Source organism: Colletotrichum chrysophilum (assembly GCF_026319265.1).
Source record: "Colletotrichum chrysophilum strain AFK26 chromosome Unknown scaffold_46, whole genome shotgun sequence".
Lineage (NCBI taxonomy): Eukaryota > Fungi > Ascomycota > Sordariomycetes > Glomerellales > Glomerellaceae > Colletotrichum > Colletotrichum chrysophilum.
The window spans coordinates 298,763-318,249 of NW_026517333.1; the positions used below are offsets into that span (position 1 = coordinate 298,763).

General features: G+C 55.0%; 8 protein-coding genes and 1 non-coding gene across 9 annotated transcripts; 5 read left to right on the forward strand and 4 right to left on the reverse strand.

The window, feature by feature from the left end:
* Positions 1-489: 489 nt before the first annotated feature.
* EGD2 (GAL4 enhancer protein) lies at positions 490-1,189 on the forward strand (the record flags this gene model as incomplete). The annotated part of the gene is made up of 2 exons (XM_053179193.1): positions 490-729; positions 815-1,189. The coding sequence occupies 2 exons, from the start codon at positions 490-492 to the stop codon at positions 1,187-1,189; spliced, it is 615 nt and encodes a 204-aa protein (XP_053036950.1).
* A 526-nt stretch (positions 1,190-1,715) lies between these two features.
* On the forward strand, positions 1,716-2,486 carry ATP7 (ATP synthase d subunit; the record flags this gene model as incomplete). Its single annotated transcript, XM_053179194.1, has 4 exons — positions 1,716-1,724; positions 1,868-2,263; positions 2,320-2,406; positions 2,457-2,486. 4 exons carry the CDS (start codon positions 1,716-1,718, stop codon positions 2,484-2,486), a joined length of 522 nt encoding a protein of 173 aa, XP_053036951.1.
* Positions 2,487-3,046: 560 nt separating this feature from the next.
* Positions 3,047-4,051, forward strand: COL26b_006374 (uncharacterized protein; the record flags this gene model as incomplete). Its single annotated transcript, XM_053179195.1, has 2 exons — positions 3,047-3,820; positions 3,917-4,051. 2 exons carry the CDS (start codon positions 3,047-3,049, stop codon positions 4,049-4,051), a joined length of 909 nt encoding a protein of 302 aa, XP_053036952.1.
* Positions 4,052-6,275: 2,224 nt separating this feature from the next.
* Positions 6,276-6,987, forward strand: COL26b_006375 (uncharacterized protein; the record flags this gene model as incomplete). The annotated part of the gene is made up of 2 exons (XM_053179196.1): positions 6,276-6,523; positions 6,591-6,987. The coding sequence occupies 2 exons, from the start codon at positions 6,276-6,278 to the stop codon at positions 6,985-6,987; spliced, it is 645 nt and encodes a 214-aa protein (XP_053036953.1).
* A 652-nt stretch (positions 6,988-7,639) lies between these two features.
* Positions 7,640-7,720, forward strand: COL26b_006376. The gene has a single exon. It is a non-coding gene; the product is annotated as a tRNA-Gly (tRNA).
* A 499-nt stretch (positions 7,721-8,219) lies between these two features.
* Positions 8,220-10,220, reverse strand: COL26b_006377 (uncharacterized protein; the record flags this gene model as incomplete). Its single annotated transcript, XM_053179197.1, has 7 exons — positions 8,220-8,692; positions 8,748-8,906; positions 8,954-9,128; positions 9,180-9,420; positions 9,471-9,597; positions 9,647-10,038; positions 10,141-10,220. The coding sequence occupies 7 exons, from the start codon at positions 10,218-10,220 to the stop codon at positions 8,220-8,222; spliced, it is 1,647 nt and encodes a 548-aa protein (XP_053036954.1).
* A 1,490-nt stretch (positions 10,221-11,710) lies between these two features.
* On the reverse strand, positions 11,711-13,303 carry COL26b_006378 (uncharacterized protein; the record flags this gene model as incomplete). Its single annotated transcript, XM_053179198.1, has 1 exon — positions 11,711-13,303. One exon carries the CDS (start codon positions 13,301-13,303, stop codon positions 11,711-11,713), a length of 1,593 nt encoding a protein of 530 aa, XP_053036955.1.
* A 923-nt stretch (positions 13,304-14,226) lies between these two features.
* COL26b_006379 (uncharacterized protein) lies at positions 14,227-15,573 on the reverse strand (the record flags this gene model as incomplete). The annotated part of the gene is made up of 1 exon (XM_053179199.1): positions 14,227-15,573. The coding sequence occupies one exon, from the start codon at positions 15,571-15,573 to the stop codon at positions 14,227-14,229; it is 1,347 nt and encodes a 448-aa protein (XP_053036956.1).
* Positions 15,574-16,290: 717 nt separating this feature from the next.
* Positions 16,291-17,539, reverse strand: COL26b_006380 (uncharacterized protein; the record flags this gene model as incomplete). The annotated part of the gene is made up of 2 exons (XM_053179200.1): positions 16,291-17,201; positions 17,251-17,539. The coding sequence occupies 2 exons, from the start codon at positions 17,537-17,539 to the stop codon at positions 16,291-16,293; spliced, it is 1,200 nt and encodes a 399-aa protein (XP_053036957.1).
* Between the last annotated feature and the right edge of the window lie 1,948 nt (positions 17,540-19,487).

Genomic DNA, 19,487 nt, shown 5'->3' on the forward strand with positions numbered 1-19,487 from the left:
TCATTCATGTGCTGCGGCCTTGCATCGTAGTTCCACGCATCTGCATCTGGGGAATCTGGACGCCATTGAGGGGAGTGGTCTGCTTACGTAACCCCGCTTTAGTCACTGCGATCCAGAGGGTGTTCGGCTAACCCTAGAATTTCTCTACGATCTTTCCTGCAAACCACAAAGCCACCGAACAATTCACCCCACGTCGAGTTGAGGATCCCTCGTTCTAAACTTTGGTGAGTGCTGCCCGTCTGCGTCTCGAATTTTGCGTCAAAATCATGTTGGAGCGACCCGCGAACGTTGCGCACAATTTTGTGCGAAGAGAAACGGCCCAATTTCCCTTTTTCCCACACAACGTAGCAGCTCGCTCGCCAAATCAAGCTTCCCCGTTTGCGCGATCCTAGCTCCCACCACCACCACCACCACCCACGCTACCCAACTCAGAAAAATTGCAAGAACTCCCCGTAGCTGACCAGAACACCATCGTTTGCAGTCGACAAAATGGCCAACCCCCGCGTTGAAGAGCTTCCCGATGACGAGACCAAGAAGGTCTCCGTCGAGGAGCACGAGGACGAGAGCTCCGACTCCGAGGTTGAGGGCGAGGATGCTGAGGGCCTTCCCTCCGGCTCCACCGCCGTCATCCACTCCCGCAACGAGAAGAAGGCCCGCAAGGCCCTCGAGAAGCTGCACCTGACGAGAGTGCAGGGCATCACCCGCGTCACCCTGCGCCGCCCGAAGAACGTGAGTTGAGACATTGTCGAGAGAGGGGATGAGGGGTGGTGCAATCGTTGGAGGGGTAGACAAGGCTGACCCACGTCCGACACAGATCCTCTTCGTCATCAACAACCCCGAGGTCTACAAGTCCCCCAACAGCAACACCTACATCGTCTTCGGTGAGGCCAAGATCGAGGACCTCAACGCCACCGCCCAGCAGGCTGCCGCCCAGCAGCTCGCTGCTGCTGGTGGTGAGCACGACCACGCCGGCCACAGCCACGCTGAGCCCAGCAAGGCCGCCGAGGCTGATGCCAAGAAGGAGGAGGAGGAGGAGGATGACGGCGAGGAGGTTGACGCCGAGGGCATTGAGGACAAGGACATCGAGCTCGTCATGACCCAGGCCAACGTCAGCCGGAAGAAGGCCATCAAGGCCCTGAAGGAGAACGACAACGACATTGTCAACTCGATTATGGCATTGAGCATCTAGCGACATCCACTGCGGGTGAAAACAACATCTCTTTCTCGAATTCTCGACGCGACAAACACACAAAAAGGACGGATATGGGTTGGCATGTACAATTCCCAGGGAGTTGACTCCGAAAAGTCTCGTGCGCAATGAGAGGTCATGATAATTGACGAACTGTCCGTTGCCTAAATTATGTCAATTCCTGTGACGTGATACGTGAAGCTGTCCGTGGTGCACATCCCTGTTCAATTGAGGTCGCTGCGAATAATGGAGAATTTTATGATTGCGACCTCCAGCTCTGCCTTCCTTGCCTTACCCCTCGATCGCATCCTGCAAACCGAATTCGCAGCGGAAGCTTTGCCCCACCACGACCCGTTCGCTCCCGCCCAACCAGCTTTCGCAGCCGCGCGCGCATCACGTGACTTAAAGTGTGACCCAGTTCATCCCGGCTCTTTCTCTGCCTCTCCGTTCGGCAAAGTCAATCAAGCATTCTCACGACGACGCAACTCCCTCTCCACTCCCCCGAACCCTCAACACATCCTCCAAAATGGCCGCAGTACGTATCCCCCATCGAACCCGACCGATCTCAAGTCGCCGATTGATGCAATTCCTGCCCTCGCCCTCCAATTGAAACCCCGCGCACCGCACCCGCATCTCCGAGCCGCCCAAGGGAAACCCTGAGCTAATTTCTCCCTTCAGCGAAGCGCAGCTCTGAAGCTCGACTGGGCCAAGGTCACGACCTCCCTCGGCCTCCGCGGCCAGACCGTCGCCTCCCTCCAGGCCTTCAAGAAGCGCAACGAGGACGCCCGCCGCAAGGTCCAGACCCTCTCCGAGCTCCCCACGACCGTCGACTTCGCCCACTACCGCTCCGTCCTCAAGAACCAGGCCGTCATCGACGAGATCGAGAAGCGCTTCGCCGCCTTCAAGCCCGCCAGCTACGACGTCGCCCGCCAGGTCAAGGCCATCGAGGCCTTCGAGGTTGAGGCCGTGAAGAACGCCGAGGCCACCAAGGACAAGGTCGACCTCGAGCTCAAGGACCTCGAGAAGACCCTCGCCAACATCGAGACCGCCCGTCCCTTCGAGGACCTCACTGTCGTATGTGCACCCGCGGGAGATGCGGGACGAGAGGTGGATGCTGATGAGGATTACAGGACGAAGTCTCCGCCGCCGAGCCCTCGATCGACGAGAAGACCTCCCAGCTCGTTTCCAAGGGCCGCTGGTCCGTGCCGGGATACAAGGTACGGTCAATCCGTGTTTTCGCGAGTGACGGAGCTAATACCCTCTGCAGGAGAAGTTCGGCGATCTCTCTGTGCTATAGACGCATTCGCCCACCGATTCCCTTTGTGTACTCTAGCATTGTAGATAGGCGATCGGTCCAAGGGGACGGAATCAACCCAAAGGACACTAATATCGACCTTGTGTACCATGTTGTATTCTGCGCTGCTTGATGTCTTTCTTGCCATGCAGTGCATATTTTTCCAGCGAACGGCTCGGTTGTCATGGCTGAATTTTGCCTTCGGAGTTTCCAGGCTTGCTCGGCGGTAACTGACGTTGAGCTTCGCTACCACGCCGGGTTGGATTACTCGGTCCCAAATCACGGCGGCAATCTCGGAGACGGCTCCGGAGATGGCCAGGCCGTTTCATGAAGTGCAAAACCTCGCCGTAATGCACCAGATAAGGCTGGACGTCTCATCCGCTTCCGGCACTACTCCCGGCTAAGCGGGACACCGCGCCATCAACAACCCGGACACCGACCCCACTCCGCCGGCCTCATCCAGCTCATAAAGTGCATGGTCCCTCATCGTGTCCCTGCTCAACCTTCCTCTGTGATTGACCTTATCCAGCATTATTGAAACTAATTGCTACCTCATCTCCAACATGGACTCCCTCTCTCATCTGATTCTCAAACAGCCGCCTCCCCTCGACCCGGAATGGCTCCAGCACGAAGAAGCAGCCAACCTCAGAGCGCCCAAGCAAACCTACGCCTCCCCTCTCGACCGCCAGCCCATCTATGCAGAAGAACGCCGCCGCACCACCGCAGACATGCTCGCCCCCTCGGGACCGCTTCACCACCTCGCCCGCATCTCCAAGACCCACCACCTCACGGTCCAATCCACGCTAGACGCCTTCCCGATCCCCATCCTCCGCTTCTCGGACCCGCGGAATGAGACCTCGGACGTGGCGGTGGTCTATTTCCACGGCGGCGGGCTCTGCGTCGGCGAGGCGGACAGCGAGGAGCTTTCATGCCGCTGGATTGTCAACGGTCTGCCCGCGGCGGAGGTGTATTCTGTCGGGTACCGCCTCATGCCCGGCGTCCCTGCCGCGACCTGCGTGCGCGACGCGGTGGATGCGTTCATGTACGTTAGAGGCCTGGTCCCCGAGGCGAGGGTCGTTGTGGTCGGGAGCAGCAGCGGCGGGCAGCTTGCCGCGGCGGTCTCGCAGTTTATGCCGCGGGGGAGTCTGCACGGCGTGGTGCTGCGGTGCCCTGTCACCTCGGACGGGGGCACGTCGGACGAGTTTGTGCCGGAGGGGTTGAGGGGTGCGTATACCACGGCCACGCCCGCGTTCGAGACGACGTTGTTGCCGGTGTTCAAGAGGGCTGTGCCGCGGGACGGGCTGAAGAGGTTGCCGTTGGAGGTTGGGGTGGAGGAGGTGCGCGGGATGGGGATGCCAAGGGTTTGGGTGCAGGTTTGTAGTAATGATACGCTGTATGGGGATGGGGTTTGTTATGCGATGCTGATGAGGGAGGCGGGGGTCGAGGTTGAGGTTGAGGTGGTGGAGGGGTGGCCGCATACGTTTTGGGTGAAGGCGCCTGGGCTGGAGGGGGCGAGGAGGGCGGAGGAGGGAATGGTCAAGGGTTTGAAATGGGTTTTGGGGGAGTGATGAGAAGATTAGGGTATTTTGAACATATTAACTGACGATTCGTCGAAAAGTAACTACAATGTTGTTGCAATCGTTCATGTGTGATGTGCGATGTGTGTCTGAGTCGTGGTTGTTGATTCTGGACGCGGTGTGGAGCCACTCAGATCGATGTCGCCCGGGACCGTCGACGTGAATCGACAACCACAACCTGTAGATATGCCATAAATAACTATAGTATTATAGTTCTAACTGCTTTGGAATTAAATTTGGAAGTTTTCACACTAATCAAGTGATCTTGTGGTTGTGGGTGATTTTTCAAGTGCGTTTTTGATATTGTTCAATTCAAGACATTGCGAAATGGTCTTTTCACCTACGAAAGTACTCAACGCCACAATCTTCACAAAAACCTAATGTAGTACTGTTTGTCACATCGTTTTGACTTAAGCCTGAATGCGAAACTCATTTAGACTTATGTTGCTGTCGCAACGTTGTTAACGCCACCAGACGGACAAGCAATGCAGATGTTAGCCAGCTAGATAGCAGACTGGCTCCACGCCGCACCGCTCTCGCCACTGAACTTCCTTTTCATCGATTTCGTTCAAATTCAAATGTCTCTAGGTTTTAGTTGATGGAAATGAGGGAGGGAACGACGAACCCAGCCTTACGTAGGTGCTGGCGTCGAACTCATGCCGGGCAAGCTGCCCAGCCTGGCTTTTCCGGATGGCCCTTTATTATATAACGCAAAAGAGATACTGATAGTTACTTTATGGCATAGTTCATTGCTGCCAAGAGTGTTCTGCTTGCAGGTATTATCCAGGCCTAGGTCAGTGCGATCCCATGGCAAGTGCTTTGAAAGATCCGTGCAACTTGCGAATGATGCCTGCGGTCGACGTAGATGAAGCTGACATTGAGACATCAGCTTAGTCCAATGGTCGCCTGTAGATCAGCTCGAGACAGAGGGCTCCAATGCCCTGCAGACGAATTGGTTCGCTGAGAAGAACAACGGTGAGTGCTCCCGGGCATCATGGACGAAACCGTACCAAGACGCTGCAGCATTGAGATCCCAAGTACGAGGTGACGCGATACACCAACTTTGCCAAAAGCCCCAGGTTGGTCGAAACCAAGTCGTCTTTGAGGCTCGACCTAAACATACGCCTCTGCTGTTGCGCCGGATCTTTCATGATCCTATCCCCTGCAAAGATCATACTGCTCTGTAGACAGAGACTGTACCTCGGAGTTAGTGATTGGTTCTGCCATGGAGCCTGTCTTGGGTGAGCTAGTCTTGGATTGTGATGATCAGCTGTAAGCGTATTGCGGGTGGCATACTGATACTCAAAGTCATGAAGCCTGCCGGGCTAGACAAACGTCAGGAATAGTGCCACGAGCATCATCTTCATTCTTTGCAGAGTTCGCGGCCTGGTAAGCGACAGACTTTGCTAACAGGTATTCTTCAGCATGGGTCAATGGGAACGGCCATGGAAAGGGGAGAGTCCAAGGTTGACGAGTGGCTCTAGCGCAGACTTGACTCATTGGGAGACAGGTGACGGCACTCTGTTCACTCCTATTGACTAATGCCTCATCGCCGAAAGGGCAACAGAGGTAAGGGATGGAGTGCAGGGAGGCAAGCCTAGCCGTCTCGATGTCACATAACGTGAACGATATTGGCGACCAAGTATAGCATGACAGAGACGAGGATTCAAGGGAATATAAGTAGGTGCTGTTCAGCTATATCCACTGAAAAATGCCCATGATCTCACGGCATCCCATTTCGCCCTCAGTGGGATCAAATCCCACATGCCCTTCCCAATGGGACCAATGATATGAGATAAGGTATATAGAACTCACGAAACAATGATCATCGTAGCCATATGAGTTGGAGAATTTGCGTTCTTCGCCAGAAATCACCATCAAAGCAGGTCTAGTTAGGTCCCATCTGGTGTGGTCACAAAGAGGTGCCTGCGGCTGCTGTGCTTCACCTCACCTCACAACAGGCACAACCGGCAAGTGCTGAATCACAGCCGCTCCTTCCTCAACTGAGTGATCAAGTGCGCCTGCCCTCCATCTCTACAGACTTCAACCGAGGTATTCAAAAAAGTACACACCCACCCTCACACCCCACCCACCTTCCCTCTATTACAACAATCACCACTGGGTATTCCTCACAAACACCCACGAACCCTTCACAAACGAAGCAACCAAAAATCACACGAATAATCCAAAGCGCATCCACCCTACAACCACCACGATGCCCGGCGACGCCCGCAAGAAGGGAGGCTCCTACTCCACCAACCCAAACACCGTCCGCACCCGGGCCTACCAGGCCTCGCAGACCCCGGAGCAGGCCGCCGCCCGCCGGGAGAAGTTCGCCGAGTACCGCTCCCTCCGCGACAACTGCCTGCGCGTCTACAAGTCCGACGACTTCAAGGCCGCCGTCACGCGCGACGCCCGCGTCGACATCCTCCGCAAGTCGTGCGAGCAGCTCATGGCCAACCGGTTCGTCCTCACCCGCCTCCTTCCCTCCATCTAATTTTCACAAGAAAAAGTCACTGACATGGAACAGCGCCGCTGCTAACAAGGTAATGTGCGGCACCGATGTCGACGAGTACGTCAAGCGGTTCCACGACTCCCGCTGGCTCAAGCGCCAGAAGGCCAAGGCCGCCGGCGGTGCCGACTCGGACAGCGACGACGACAGCGACTCCGCCTCCGCCAACGGCTCCCCCGCCCCCACCGCGCAGCTCCAGCGCGACCTCGCCGAGCAGCAGCAGACCGTGGCGCAGCTCGTCCGCAGCCAGGCCGCCATGACGACGCAGCTCAACACCATCAGCGGCCAGGTGATGCACCTCACCGAGGTGGCCGTCCAGCAGCAGGCCCGCATGAACGACATGGAGGCCCAGTCCCAGCGCGACCGCGACGCTCTGCGCACTGTCCTGCAGGTGCTTGCTGACACGGTTGGTTGAAGGGCATGAGGATGATTGATGCTTTTGAACATGCGACTTGGGTTCAGGTTTTCTTATCTTGGTAGATGGGATTTGGCTTGGGTCTAGGTTGGATCTGGAGGGGAACGGAGCGAGGTGTTTTTGGTATTTGCCAACGATACGTTTGAGATGGTTGGACGCTTCTATCGTAGACTTTGGGCTCGGATTGCTACGAATGCTAAAGTTCTCTCACCCATTGAGGCCCTTGTGCCTGCCGCGATTGATTGTAAGGTCAGTGTGTCTTTGTCAGTGATCAAAGACCATTGTGAGCCCATTTTCAGATTCAGAAATAATGGGACAGACCATCGTCCTACCTTCCACAACAAACAGCAAAGAATAGCCAATTCCAAGCAAAACAATGAAGGATGTCAGAATAAAGCCAGCCCGCCAAGTCCATGGCGCAGGGGTCGGTGCAACCACAACGCTCCCCCACATTCCTCAGCCCCCACACAAGCCAGCCAGCCAGCCAGCCACATGCGCCCACAGCTGCAGGGTTTTTTTTCGTGCAGCGGTTTACCCACCCACCAAATTTCCGCAACACACCGAAATGACAAGACGGAAATTCCCTCATTCCCATCGAAGATATCCCGCCCGGCGTCGTTGAGGGACAAGCATCTCATTGGATGTTCCATCAGCGCCGATGGTTTAGTGGTAAAATTCTCCGTTGCCATCAAGCAGCGTCGGGGAGCCGGGGGTTCGATTCCCCCTCGGCGCATCTTTTTGGCTTCTCTGCTGTGGTGCTTGGCTGGTGTGGATCATCGGATGCTCTTCTTTTCTCCTTGGAGTCAGGGATGGGGTTCGTTGGGCGTGTTACTTGCTTTTTGAAGGGTTGAACGCATGCATAACTCAAGAGGTTGATCGGCCTGCCACGTCTAATCTGGATAGCCCTCGCGGCTTGGGGGAAGTATGTTTCGCCTGGTTCTTGTCCGGAATGGACTTGACTGAGTCTTTCATTGATTTGACATGCTGTGTCTTGATATGAAGCAAATGTGGCGCCAGGAAGTAAGCCAAGCATGTGGAAGCGTTCCAATCATAGAAGTTTCGCTCGCTTGCTCACTTTTCACTCACAGCTTCAAACCATGAACCACTCGTACCAAAGACCAAACGTGAAGTAAACAATCAAATGCAGATTCTTGAGGTATCATAATGCTAAAACATGGCTCATAATCATATAATGCTAAAACATGGCTCATAATCATCAACCCACCCGTACCTCACCTCCTCTCCTGATGCTCCCCAAACGCCATCTCCTCGTCCGCCTCGCCCTTCTTCTCCACGCCCGCGGCGCCTCGCCTGCGCAGCATGTCTTCGACCTCGCCGGGGACGACGCCGCTGTTCCTCTTGGCGATCTGGTCCTCCTCCTGCGCGACGTACTTGAGCGGGCGCTTCGACGAGGTGGCGTCCGGGTTGCGGAAGACGAGGACCTCGTGGTTCTCGGCGAAGAAGCGGTCGACGTCCTCGAGGGTGCGGTCGGCGGTCTCCGGGTAGAAGAGGTAGACGATGGGCACGAAGGAGAAGTTGAAGACGGTCCAGATGATGTAGAACTTCCAGCCGAGGGTGGAGATGCCCGGGGGCGTGATCTCGACGACCATGAAGTTGACGATCCAGTTGGTCGCGGTGCCGAGGGCGGCGCCCTTTGTGCGCATCGAGAGGGAGTTGATCTCGGTGGGGTAGAGCCAGGGGACACCTTGGGACGGAGTTAGTTTGGTGACGGGGGATGGAGGGCGGGGGAGGGGACGGACCTTGCCAGCCGATGCCGAAGAAGACGTAGTAGAGGAAGAAGAAGGCGATGGAGGCCTTGGCCCATTGGCCTTGCGTCTCAGCGGAGAGGCTTCCGAGTTCGGTGTGGCGGATGCAGATTGTGATGACGAGGTAGCAGACGAATTGGCCGGCGGCGGCGTCTGTTTTGGTCAGCATTTGTCTTGTTGCGGCATGAGGAGGGACGTACACATCATCATCTTCCTACGACCCCATCTCTCGACGTTCGGGATGCCGATCAAACTGAAGAGGAAGTAGCTGACGGAGTTGCACGCGGCGAGGAGTCGGGCAGTCTTGTTGTCGAGGCCGACGGACTGGATGAGGACGGTGGGGAGGTAGTAGCTCGTGACATTGATACCGCCGAGCTTGGATGTATTAGCTGGATGGCCAAATTTTCGAGGCGGAATCAGTCTTACCTGTTGCATGGCTTGCGTGCCCATGCCAAGAATGATGCGGCGGAGCGTTCCGGTGCCGGCAGTCTCGCCAGTCTTACCGCGGAGAAGATCGGACCAGGGGACGGTGTTCTCGCGCTCGTACTCAACAGCCCACTGGATGTCCTTGGACTGTGTCTGGATGTAGGCGTCGTCGACAGGGCGGTCTTCCAGGTCTGCGAGAATTTGCTCTGCCTCAGCAACGCGGCCCTTTGCGAGGAGCCAACTGGGGGTTGTTAGTCTGAAGTCATGATCAATGCGTGAATGTGAACTTACCGAGGAGATTCAGGAAGCCATGGGACGGTGCCGAAGAGGATGAAGATGAAGATAAATTGGAAGGCCAGGGGGAACCTCCATGTTACGGAGCCGGTGAGATACGAGAAGCCAAAGGTGACCCAGTTGCCTGTTCTGTCAGTATCAATCACATCTAAACCAAACACACATCAACTTACTCAAAGAGAACCCAAAGATGTTCATAATCATCTCAATGACAATCAACTTTCCACGCCAGCTGGCCTTGCTCGTCTCGCCCTGCCACACGGGCGCCGTCGAGGTGTTGATGCCGTTTCCGATGCCCGCGATCACGCGGCCGGTCATCATGGTGGCATAGTTGAAGGCCGCGATCTGGAGGATGGCGCCGATGGACATGATGGTGGTGCCAACGAGCACGGTGTTCTTGCGCCCGAGCCGCTCGCCGATCCAGATGGTGGAGATGGCGCCGAGGAAGCAGCCAATGTCGTAGATGGCCGTCACCGTGCTCTGGAGCTTGTCGTTGCCGACAATGCCCATCGTCTGCAGGAAGTCGTAGGTCACGATCACGCCGCCAAAGACGCCTTGGTCGTAGCTTTTGGGGGGTGGGATGTTAGCCTTTGCTCTTGGGTGTGATTGGACGGTGTTTGGGGGGTGAGTGGCGGAGAGGAGGAGGGATGGGGGTTTCAATGCGTACCCGAAGAGTGTCATGTCTGTTGCGCAGGCGACCGTCACCCAGAAGGTGAGCCAGCCGCCCTTGAGGCCGAAGTAACCCATGGTGATTAATGGGTTCGGTGATGAGTATGAGTGTCGAGAAGTAGGATCGAGAGGATGTAAGTCGACACGATCTTCGGAATAGGGATGTGAGTCGATGGTGATTGCAAGGTGCCGAGTATCGCAGGCCCTGAACAGACCGATGCCTCCGTCACAAGAAGGGAGGGCGGCGTTACACAGATCTATATAGCCAAGAGATCTTCGCGCATCAATCTAGCTACCCGCTCGGAGCCATTCCGTATCCGCAGCCGCACTTGCACCGGCCGGCGTCAGCCCCGGACACGCCGCTCAATCTGTCGCACATTCTCGCCCATGATGGGGGTACAAGTGTGGATAACAGACGATGTCATCGTCATGGTGCGGCGGCGGTGATGGGGGTACGTAGCCGGCGTACGTGCGCCTGGTACCTTGCCTCGCTCCAGACCTGCCCGCTGGTTTTGGCGCTCATTAGGACGGGCCGAATGGTGTTGGCCATGCTGGATCTGGGGTGCAGGTTGCCAGGTTCAGGGGGGGGGGGGGTGGAGGGCGATGATGGCAGCGATTGGATGGGTGCAGGGGTGAGAGGCCGAAGGGGGCAGTCGAGAGCCAGGGGGGATGGAGGTGTTGCTGCCACTTGGAGCGTGGTGGTGTTCGGTCTGCTCCCGCATAGATGATCGCCGCGACCCGGGCGGGAAACCAAGGCAAGGCGACAAGAGAAAGAGTCAGCAGCAGCCAGCGAGAAAACACAGCGACAAACGTCGTCAATTCCATCGTGGGAATCCACTCTGGTGCCGGCTTCCTTGGTCGTGAATGGCGGAACTAGCGCGCGATGACGTCGTGTTGGCCCCGCCGCGGCTCTGAAACGGGTGCCGGGGCCATCGCTGTCGTCGAAGCTTAATCCAGGCCCCGCGATGGCGACTGGCTCTTTGTCCTTTGTCACATTCTGGCGTGGCGTTGGGGAGCACTTAGTCAGGCTGTCAGATACGTAGGTCGCCCACATCTTTGCATTGTTCCCGTGGGGGGAGACAGCTGCGTCTGTCGGTGGGTAAACGGGGAAGGGACAAAAAAAAACCACCTGGTCGGTCCGAATGGGCATCTCGAAGTTGATGCGGGGACTCCATGCTGCTGTCAGTCTGATGTCGTTCGGTTTTGGACGACGTTTTGGAAAAGGGAGGAGGACCACAGATGTTGTCATTGGTTTGCTGGAGTGCGGCTCTGTCGTGTAGGGGACATGGCTGCTTCCTCGGTCGTTGGCTCGGAGAGTCTCCGGGGCCTCGGACCTTTGTTGAGCTCGTCAGCCCGCAGCTCGTCAATCTGATTCGGATGAGGGATTCAACAACAACACGATGGACGTCGAGGAGTCCGGCGGCTGACTGTGAACATGAACACGTTTCATTCAAAAGTAGAAGCCTCTAAAATTGTGAGCAGAGGAGAGTAATTATCCGAATCCGCAGACCGCGCCAAACTCCTTGTCCTCGAAACAAAGTCTTCAAATGGGCCGTAACCGGCGCCTCTCAGATTGACAGAAACTCCTCCACCGACTCCGCAGGTCCGGCGAAGCTCACGTACCCGTCCGGTCTGACGACCACCAGGCCCGCCCCCTTTTCGAAGCCGTAGCGCCTGTGAAGCACGCCGTCCCTGTCTCTAAATCCTCCCGCGCCGATCGTCTGGCCGCCAAAGACCTTGACAACCCCGCGCTCCTTGTAGCGCTTATCGGCGAGGATCTTCTCCTCCGCCTGCTTCACCTCCTCCTCGTCCCCAAGCATGCCAGAGAAGAGCATGATGGTGTGCTCCTTGTTGCTGGACAACTCGAGCAGCCACTTGCCCTTCTCGCCCCTCTCATCTAGGAGCTCGCCATCCGGGGCTCTCCAGCCGCCCTTGACGGGGCCTTCGAAACCGGTCGCGGTGTGGACGATGGAGCTGTTGCGGTACTTAATGCCCATCTGGGAGATGAAGGTGAATGCACGGAGTCGGCGCGCCTTGTCGCCCCAGATGTACGGCACAATCCAGGGCATCAACTTGTTGCGGATGTATGTGTAGATGAAGTTCTGCGATGCGACAGCGTTAAACATCCTATCGGTGCTATGCAACAGGCGGCTGCCGATCGGGTGTCTCTCCTCCTGGTACGTGTCCAGGAACGAGTCGTCCTTCTCTCCACGCAGGACGGCGCTCATCTTCCAGCCAAGGTTGATGGCGTCCTGGATACCGGTGTTCATGCCCTGCCCTCCGGCGGGCGAGTGAATATGCGCCGCGTCGCCGGCCACGAAGATGCGTCCGTCGCGGTAATTGTTCACGCCTCGGCAGTTCCAGCGGAAATGCGTCAGCCAGATCGGATCGGTGACCTCCCACGTGCCCCCGGCCAACTCCTCAATGAACTCCTTGATCTCCTGCACAGTCGGATCACCAGAGTATTTGCTGTATGAAGACCTCTCGCCGACAATGCGGACGACGCCGTCCTTCAGAGGGAAGATGACCATGATGCGCCCGCCAAGGTACATGGACACCCTCTCGGTATCATAGGGGCCTCCAAGCTTGATGTCGGCGAGGATGAACGTCTGGGGATACTGGGCACCTTCAAAGGTAAGGTCGGTGCTCTTGCGTACGGCGCTGTGCGCGCCGTCGCAGCCGACGATGTACTTGGCCTTGAGGACCTCCCTCTCGCTGCCCTTGACGAGCGTGACCGTGGTGGAGTCGGCGTCCTGCTCGATGTCTTCCGCCGTGATGCCCCGCTCAACCTTGCCGCCGTAGTCTTCGAGCTGCCGCGTCAGCGCCGCCTCGGTGTCGCCCTGCGGGATCCATATCGGCAGGGGGAACTGGGTGTCGTCGAAGCCAAGGTCGTCAAACGTGCCGGTGATGAGGTGCTTCTGGTTGCAGTGGATGTTGACGCCGGGGCCCTGGACGCCGTTCGCCAGCATTTCCTTGGCGACGGTGGGATGGCGGTTGAGGAGCTCTTGCGTGCGGCATTGCACGGCCAGGGCACGGGATTTGTCCGAGGGAGCTTCGAGTTTGTCGATGATGCGGAAGGGGATTTTTTGGACGGAGAGCTCGAGGGCGAGGGTCAGGCCCGTTGGACCTGCGCCGACGATGAGTACGTCTGTTGTCGACATGTCTATCGTTATGGCTGGTTCTGTTGATTGGTGTTTTGCCTTGTCACTGTGCTAGTGATTTGGTGATGGGCCACTGTCCCAAATGCGTTGGGGAATGAGAGGCAGCGCTGGACTTTAAATCCAGTCTCCTCGGACCAGTACTCCATGCTGTCGTAACGAAGAGACTCGATACGCTTCAGAGTTTCCATGCCCGACATCAGCTGAACAAGCCCATCGGGGCCTCGCCATCACAAGCTCCGTGCTTACTTCGCGGGCGGGCAGGGATTGACGAAGATGGACGGGTAGCGCTGGGCTGCCACGCTGCCCCCGGCGGTCGGAGTAGCTTTCAGCGGGCGGGAGTGTAAGACGGCGCGGACAGGGATGGGCCGACGATGAGAGAATGGTAGGGCTGCCACGCTCACGCGAGGAACGCCTCAATGAGTTGTCGGACTGCCAGCGAGCGCTGAATGAAGGGCGCCGGGGCCAACTTTGGCGTGAGCGAAGGTGCGGCTGAAGAGCTCTGCATGGTTCCGGCGGCAGAAATGTTACTTTTGGGGATGAAGAAGCGTTCCGGGCCTTGTTCGTTGGCAAGTTAATGCATGTTGGTTGCTGAAGATTGGGGCTGGGTTGGGGGATTTGGAGACGGAGGCGCGGTAGTCGGCGCCGGTGGCTGGTGTGGCGCATGGCACGTGGAAGATCGGGGGTCGGCGCTAAAGAATACCGACCTCCGACGTATCCCATGTTTTGTGTGCAAGACAACAGACATCACCTGGACTTTGGACGAATATTTTTCGGGGACTTTTATTATAATTTATTAACATTGCGTAGAAACCGGCCAAATACGGTGAATTTGATGACATAGAAAAACATCGCGACAGAGAACCGTTCTCGGATTAGCAGTCTGATGAGAGGAGAGTTGAATTAATCTGACGTGTGTAGTTGGCCTAGAGCACCTCCGCAGCCAAGACGGTCTCCTCACGAGGCCTCTTCTCCTCCGAATTCTCGTCGGGTTTGCTCTCCTCAAGGTGCCTCTTCTCCTCAAGGCGCTTGTTCTCCAAGTACATGGAGTATTGGCTGACAGTACCCTTGGCATCCACTATCATATCAGCAGGTGGACTTCCACGATACGTATATGTTGGATTATCGACGAATGGGCCGAACGTGATAGCCAACCACCGATACAGGAAAAGAGGCGTGTCACGGCCGAGGTTTTGGCCTTCCCATGATGGGGGAATCCATCCAAAGAAAGGCGCAAGCCTGCCCATGCTGAATCGTATGAACGGATGAGGCTTCTTCGCGAAGTAGAGATAGGCCTTGTAGGGATCCCGTCCTAAAGTTGTCACCTTGGATCTGCGGTATGAGATCTGGACGATTCGTGGCTGTTCGAGTGTGGTCTGGCCGTTTTTCAATGAAATAATCATGTTTGATGGGTGAAAATTGCCGTGGTTCACGTCGACGAATTCCTCCGATATGAGTCCATCCATGAGCTTTTCCATGATGCTGAGACGAGTGTCTTCGTCAGCTGAGATGTAGGTCGGCGGCTCCTGTGGGTTGGACCAACTGGATCGGAAGCGATCCCGAAAGGGCCCGCTTGGCTGGAAAAGATCACTCAGACACCGCCCCTCAACATACTCTAAGGCCAGCGCAACCACATGCCGAACTTTTCCCGCGTACTTAGGATCGGCGCTGGTGGCAGAAACGGTCCAGCATCCGTGATATTGAGGAGCCAGGTGTGGGAAGCCTGTCAAACCTGCTTTGAAGAGATGAGAGTAGGCGCCGACTTCGTTGCTATGAGCAAAGCCCGCTCGGACAGTGACCTTGAAGCAGAACTCGGAAAGATCAACCTTCAGGGGCCAGAACAAAGGATCGTAAAGCTTCAAGAAGACAAGCTGTTCAAGCACAGGAGCTTTGTTCTCGCTGTTGTCAGAAGAGGCTGAGGCCGTCTGGACCACCTTGCACAAGACTTTCTGGGGCCTGGGGGTGTATTGAGCACCATATCCACCATCAACCATGTCGAGGATCTCCAAATGCACCTGGCTGCTTTTATCATTTTGCTTTGTCTCGTCGAAGTCGAGGGGACCGTTGGACTCAGAGAAGACCAGTTGCGTACGTGAAAAGCTTTTCTCCTCATCAGTAGGAATCATTTGTTTCGATGTCAAATTTGGCGGATCCGGGTAAAAAGACGAGCCGAAGGGTGCAGGTGACTTATGTGGCGTAAGAATGAGGCGCTTGCCAGAGTGATACAGCTCTGCATGATCCTCGTAGACATCCGAATCATTGTCGAAAGCCATGATTTGGGGTAGTGTAAAGTTGTTTTCGCTTGATATTCCGTTTGGTTGACAGAGCTGCTTGGAAGATGAAGATAGTTGGAAATTTACTGAGGAGTGAAAGATAAGAACAGGAGATGGGCATTGCTGCATATAAGAGGTTCCAAAGAATTAAAATGGGAATAATGAACAGGAAAGCCTATTTTGTTCTTTACTGGACAGTCAAGGTTGGCCATTCCGGGTGTGGGCGGGCGATGGAGTGACCCACAGGACTCAAAGCCTAGGGAGACGAAGAAGAGGCTAAATGACATAGTCTTAATTTCATTCCCCATCATTATCACTGTGGTCTGCCTCGTGACGCTGGCGACGACGACAGAGACGACGGCAGGGACGATAACGATAGCAGAGAAATGGCAGCGACGACCAAAACAGCGGTGGCTGCGCGACTTGTCAGAAAAGGAAGTCGCTTCCAGCGCAGGCAACGTAAGGGCCCTGTGAAAACTTTGAAGAAACTTAGTCATACTGTCATGTCAAAAGTGCAACTGAGAGCTGTAAACATAAAATTTGAGAGCTCCTTCACTCGCTTTAACGGAAGTTTACTAAGATTATGGAAGTAAGAAATGGGGGCACTTTCATTACTTTCATTAGATACTTGACAATCTCACTTATTATCAAACCAAACTACTAATGGTCATGGGTCTAAGATCCAACTTAGCCACCAAGAGGCCAAAGGCTGCTGGATCAAGTCTGCCAGATGGATGGGATGGCTTCCTTATCGCCATCGGCATCCTCACTGACCGTCAGACCCATGAAAGCGTGATCCAACAGAGCCCATTCCGGCCAAGCCTGAAAGTTCGGGTTGTTTTCGTTGACTATGGTGCCAAACGTTTCGAAAAACCACTTGTGGAGCTGCCAAGAGTCTCGCGGGTTGTCTTCACGGTCTTTCCAGTCTCGGGGGATCCATCCGAGGAAGTCGCGCAGTCTGATGATGCTGAATCGGTTAAACGGATGTATCGGTCTGCTGTAGTAGGCGAAGGCATTTTGCGGGTGTTTGGAGATCTCGTCAATGACCGATCTCCTCCACCCTATGAGGGAAACCCGAGGTGAATCCAAGATATCGTGTCCGTTGCGCATGGAGACGAGGACGCTCCTCGGATGGATGTCTCCATGGGTGATGCCCGCAAACTCTTGCTCCATGTTTTCCCATATAAGCTTCTTCATCACCCCCATGCAGGTCTCTTCATTAGTATCGAAGGAAACAGGAGTATCGGTTTCCCAATACATGGTGACAGTCTGAGAGCGAGGCCTAGTGCCAGGGGTGAACAGCTTATCCAGCTGGATGCCGTCGATATATTCCAACGCAAGTACTCCCACATGCCGAGTTTGCCCTTCGTACTTGGGATTGCTACTCGTCACCGCTGCTGTCCAGCTTCCAAAGAACTCTGGAGCTAGATGCGGGAACCCGGTGAGACCCTTCTCTTGCAAGAAGGAGTATGCGCCGACTTCGTCGCAAAAGGCCATGTCTGCCGTAGCTGTAACCTTGAAATAGATATCAAGGAGATCTGTTGCCCACCAGAACAAGGGGTCATATACCTTGATGAAGACTGAATCACCCACGCTAAGGTGCTTCTGTTGCGGGGGCCCGAGTGACTCTACATAAGAGGTTATGAGGACCAGGAAAATCGCCTCTACCGCGGTTACCTGGTATCGTCTTGACAATGACGACGTGTAGCTGTTCGTCTTTGACTTTCTGCTTCTCTTGGTCGAAGCGAAGGGGTCTGTTATTTTCACTGAAAACCAGTTGAGTTTGGGAGAAATTCTTCTCCTCATCGGTCGGTCCCATGTCGGCAGGTTTAAGATCGAAAGGATCTGGGTAATGGTGTCCCCACGGTTTCGGCGCTTCATGAGGAGTGAGAACCAGGCTACATCGTGGAGAGCAGAGAAAATCGCGGTCTCCGGGAATGAAGGCGTCGTCGGGCATAGGGTCCATGGCGTGCGTTTGCTGCAAGGATAGCTTACAGAAATGTCAGTATATGAAGGCTAGAATAAACCCCAATGAAAACTTTCGAAGTGAGGTAACTGACAGCTGAGTTGATGCAGATGGAAAGAGGAGTCTCTATATATAATGCGGGAAGGTATATCTCCGAATGGAGTTTGAAACTGCGACAAGTGCTACTGAAAGTTTAGAAAGTAATATGAGTGAGGCGGAAAGAAAAAGCAAAACCAAAAGGTCAAAACTATGAAACCTTTGGCGTTAGATTGCTAATTCCTAACATAAATGGTAGATATATATTTATAAGCTTTGTTCTTGTAGTCACGCATTATTGGGCATTTAAAAGAGAAGGCCTGATGTTCCTTTCTGCCTAGGCAATTACATTTCCTATGTACAGACGACAACGACGACGACGACGATAAACAGCGACCAGATGACGATATTAGTAATGCCGATAGCGACGAAAGTAGCAACGATAGCGAGCACACAGAAAAGATAGTCACTCTAGCGCAGGAGAATTAAAGGTCTGAATCAAAAGGTAGGTACCTTCCGGCGCGTGGCTCCTGACGTGGGGCGAAGCGGAGCGGAAGGAACGAAACGGGAATTCCCAACAGCGGCATTCACAGCGCTCGGATGCAAATCAACATGAGGAATCTCCTCGCTACTTGAGCGAAGCCTTGAAGCCTTTGTGGGTTAGTCAATTGAAGGTGTGGGAAATATTGCGAGGCACCGAATTCGGTACTTCCCCCCTCATGGAACGCCGCGGCAGTTGTGCAAGTACCTCTCTGGGTGGGCACATGCGACTGCCAGCGACCTATCCGCTCATGTGTATGTGCTGCTCAAAGTCCGGGCTGTTCGCTTCACAAGCTGGGTGGCGATTCTTAGCGCTAAGATTGCCATCATAGCCCAGATTACTGTTCTACTGAACGAAAAAGAAAGCTGAACATCCGGAGGAAGTGGTCGGGGTTCCCCTCATAACATACCCTAGAGAGCCTACGCAGAGGGCCGTGGATGCTGCAGATACTGTGGTGGGAATGAAATGGATGCAGATAATCAATGAGACTATGAGGAGAGCTTTATGTTTCAAGACATTACGTTGTAGCCACTTGTTTCCAATGATCTGCTTTTGTTTAGCTGTGACGTGACTGCTTCTGGCTTTCCCTTATTACAAACCCATTGTCGGGCGGCCCAAACCGGGGGTTAGCTTCCTGATTGCTGGATGAGGCGAACGTTGGCATTTGTTTTCATCCTTATTCGTGTCCCTATTTTCTCGTTGTCGTCCTTTTATTCCGTTGCCTGTATTCGCTTGCACGCTGTCATCCTCTCCTTCTGATGCAATATCCAGGGCCCTTGAGAACGTTCTAGACACCAATGTTTCTTGTTGCGGCAGACCATAATGGGGAAAGCAATCTGTGCTAAGGGAGGTCACATGCAAAGGCTACTCCTTCTCGTGAGATTGAATGCTGTGAGAAGTTACCTACCACTGGCAAGCATATTCTCAAACTAGGCCTCAAGTCTGGATATCCATCCTGATATTGCAGACTACGACCCGACCCGTGTTGCGGCCAACTCGTGCTTCTTACGACGGGGCCCGGAGCGCACAAGGCCGCTGACCTCGTCGGCGGACAAGACCTCTGTGTTACGACCCGACAGGCATGACACGTTGGAACAGCCCCGCCTGGCATCTCGGCGGCTAACGCAGAACATATGTAAGCAGTAACGCAGGTGTAACCAGGAACCATCGGGAAAGGAAGAACTATGGTACAGGTCACGTGACTTTAGAAACAGCACGGATACAGGGCAAAGATGGATATGTTGGATATGTCCGCTATCCCAGCTATCCATGGATATGTTGGATAGCACGGATATCCTACATAGCCACCACAGGAGATACTGTGCAGAACTTGTATATAGTATGACCTGAGCCTGGCTCATGGTCAGACTT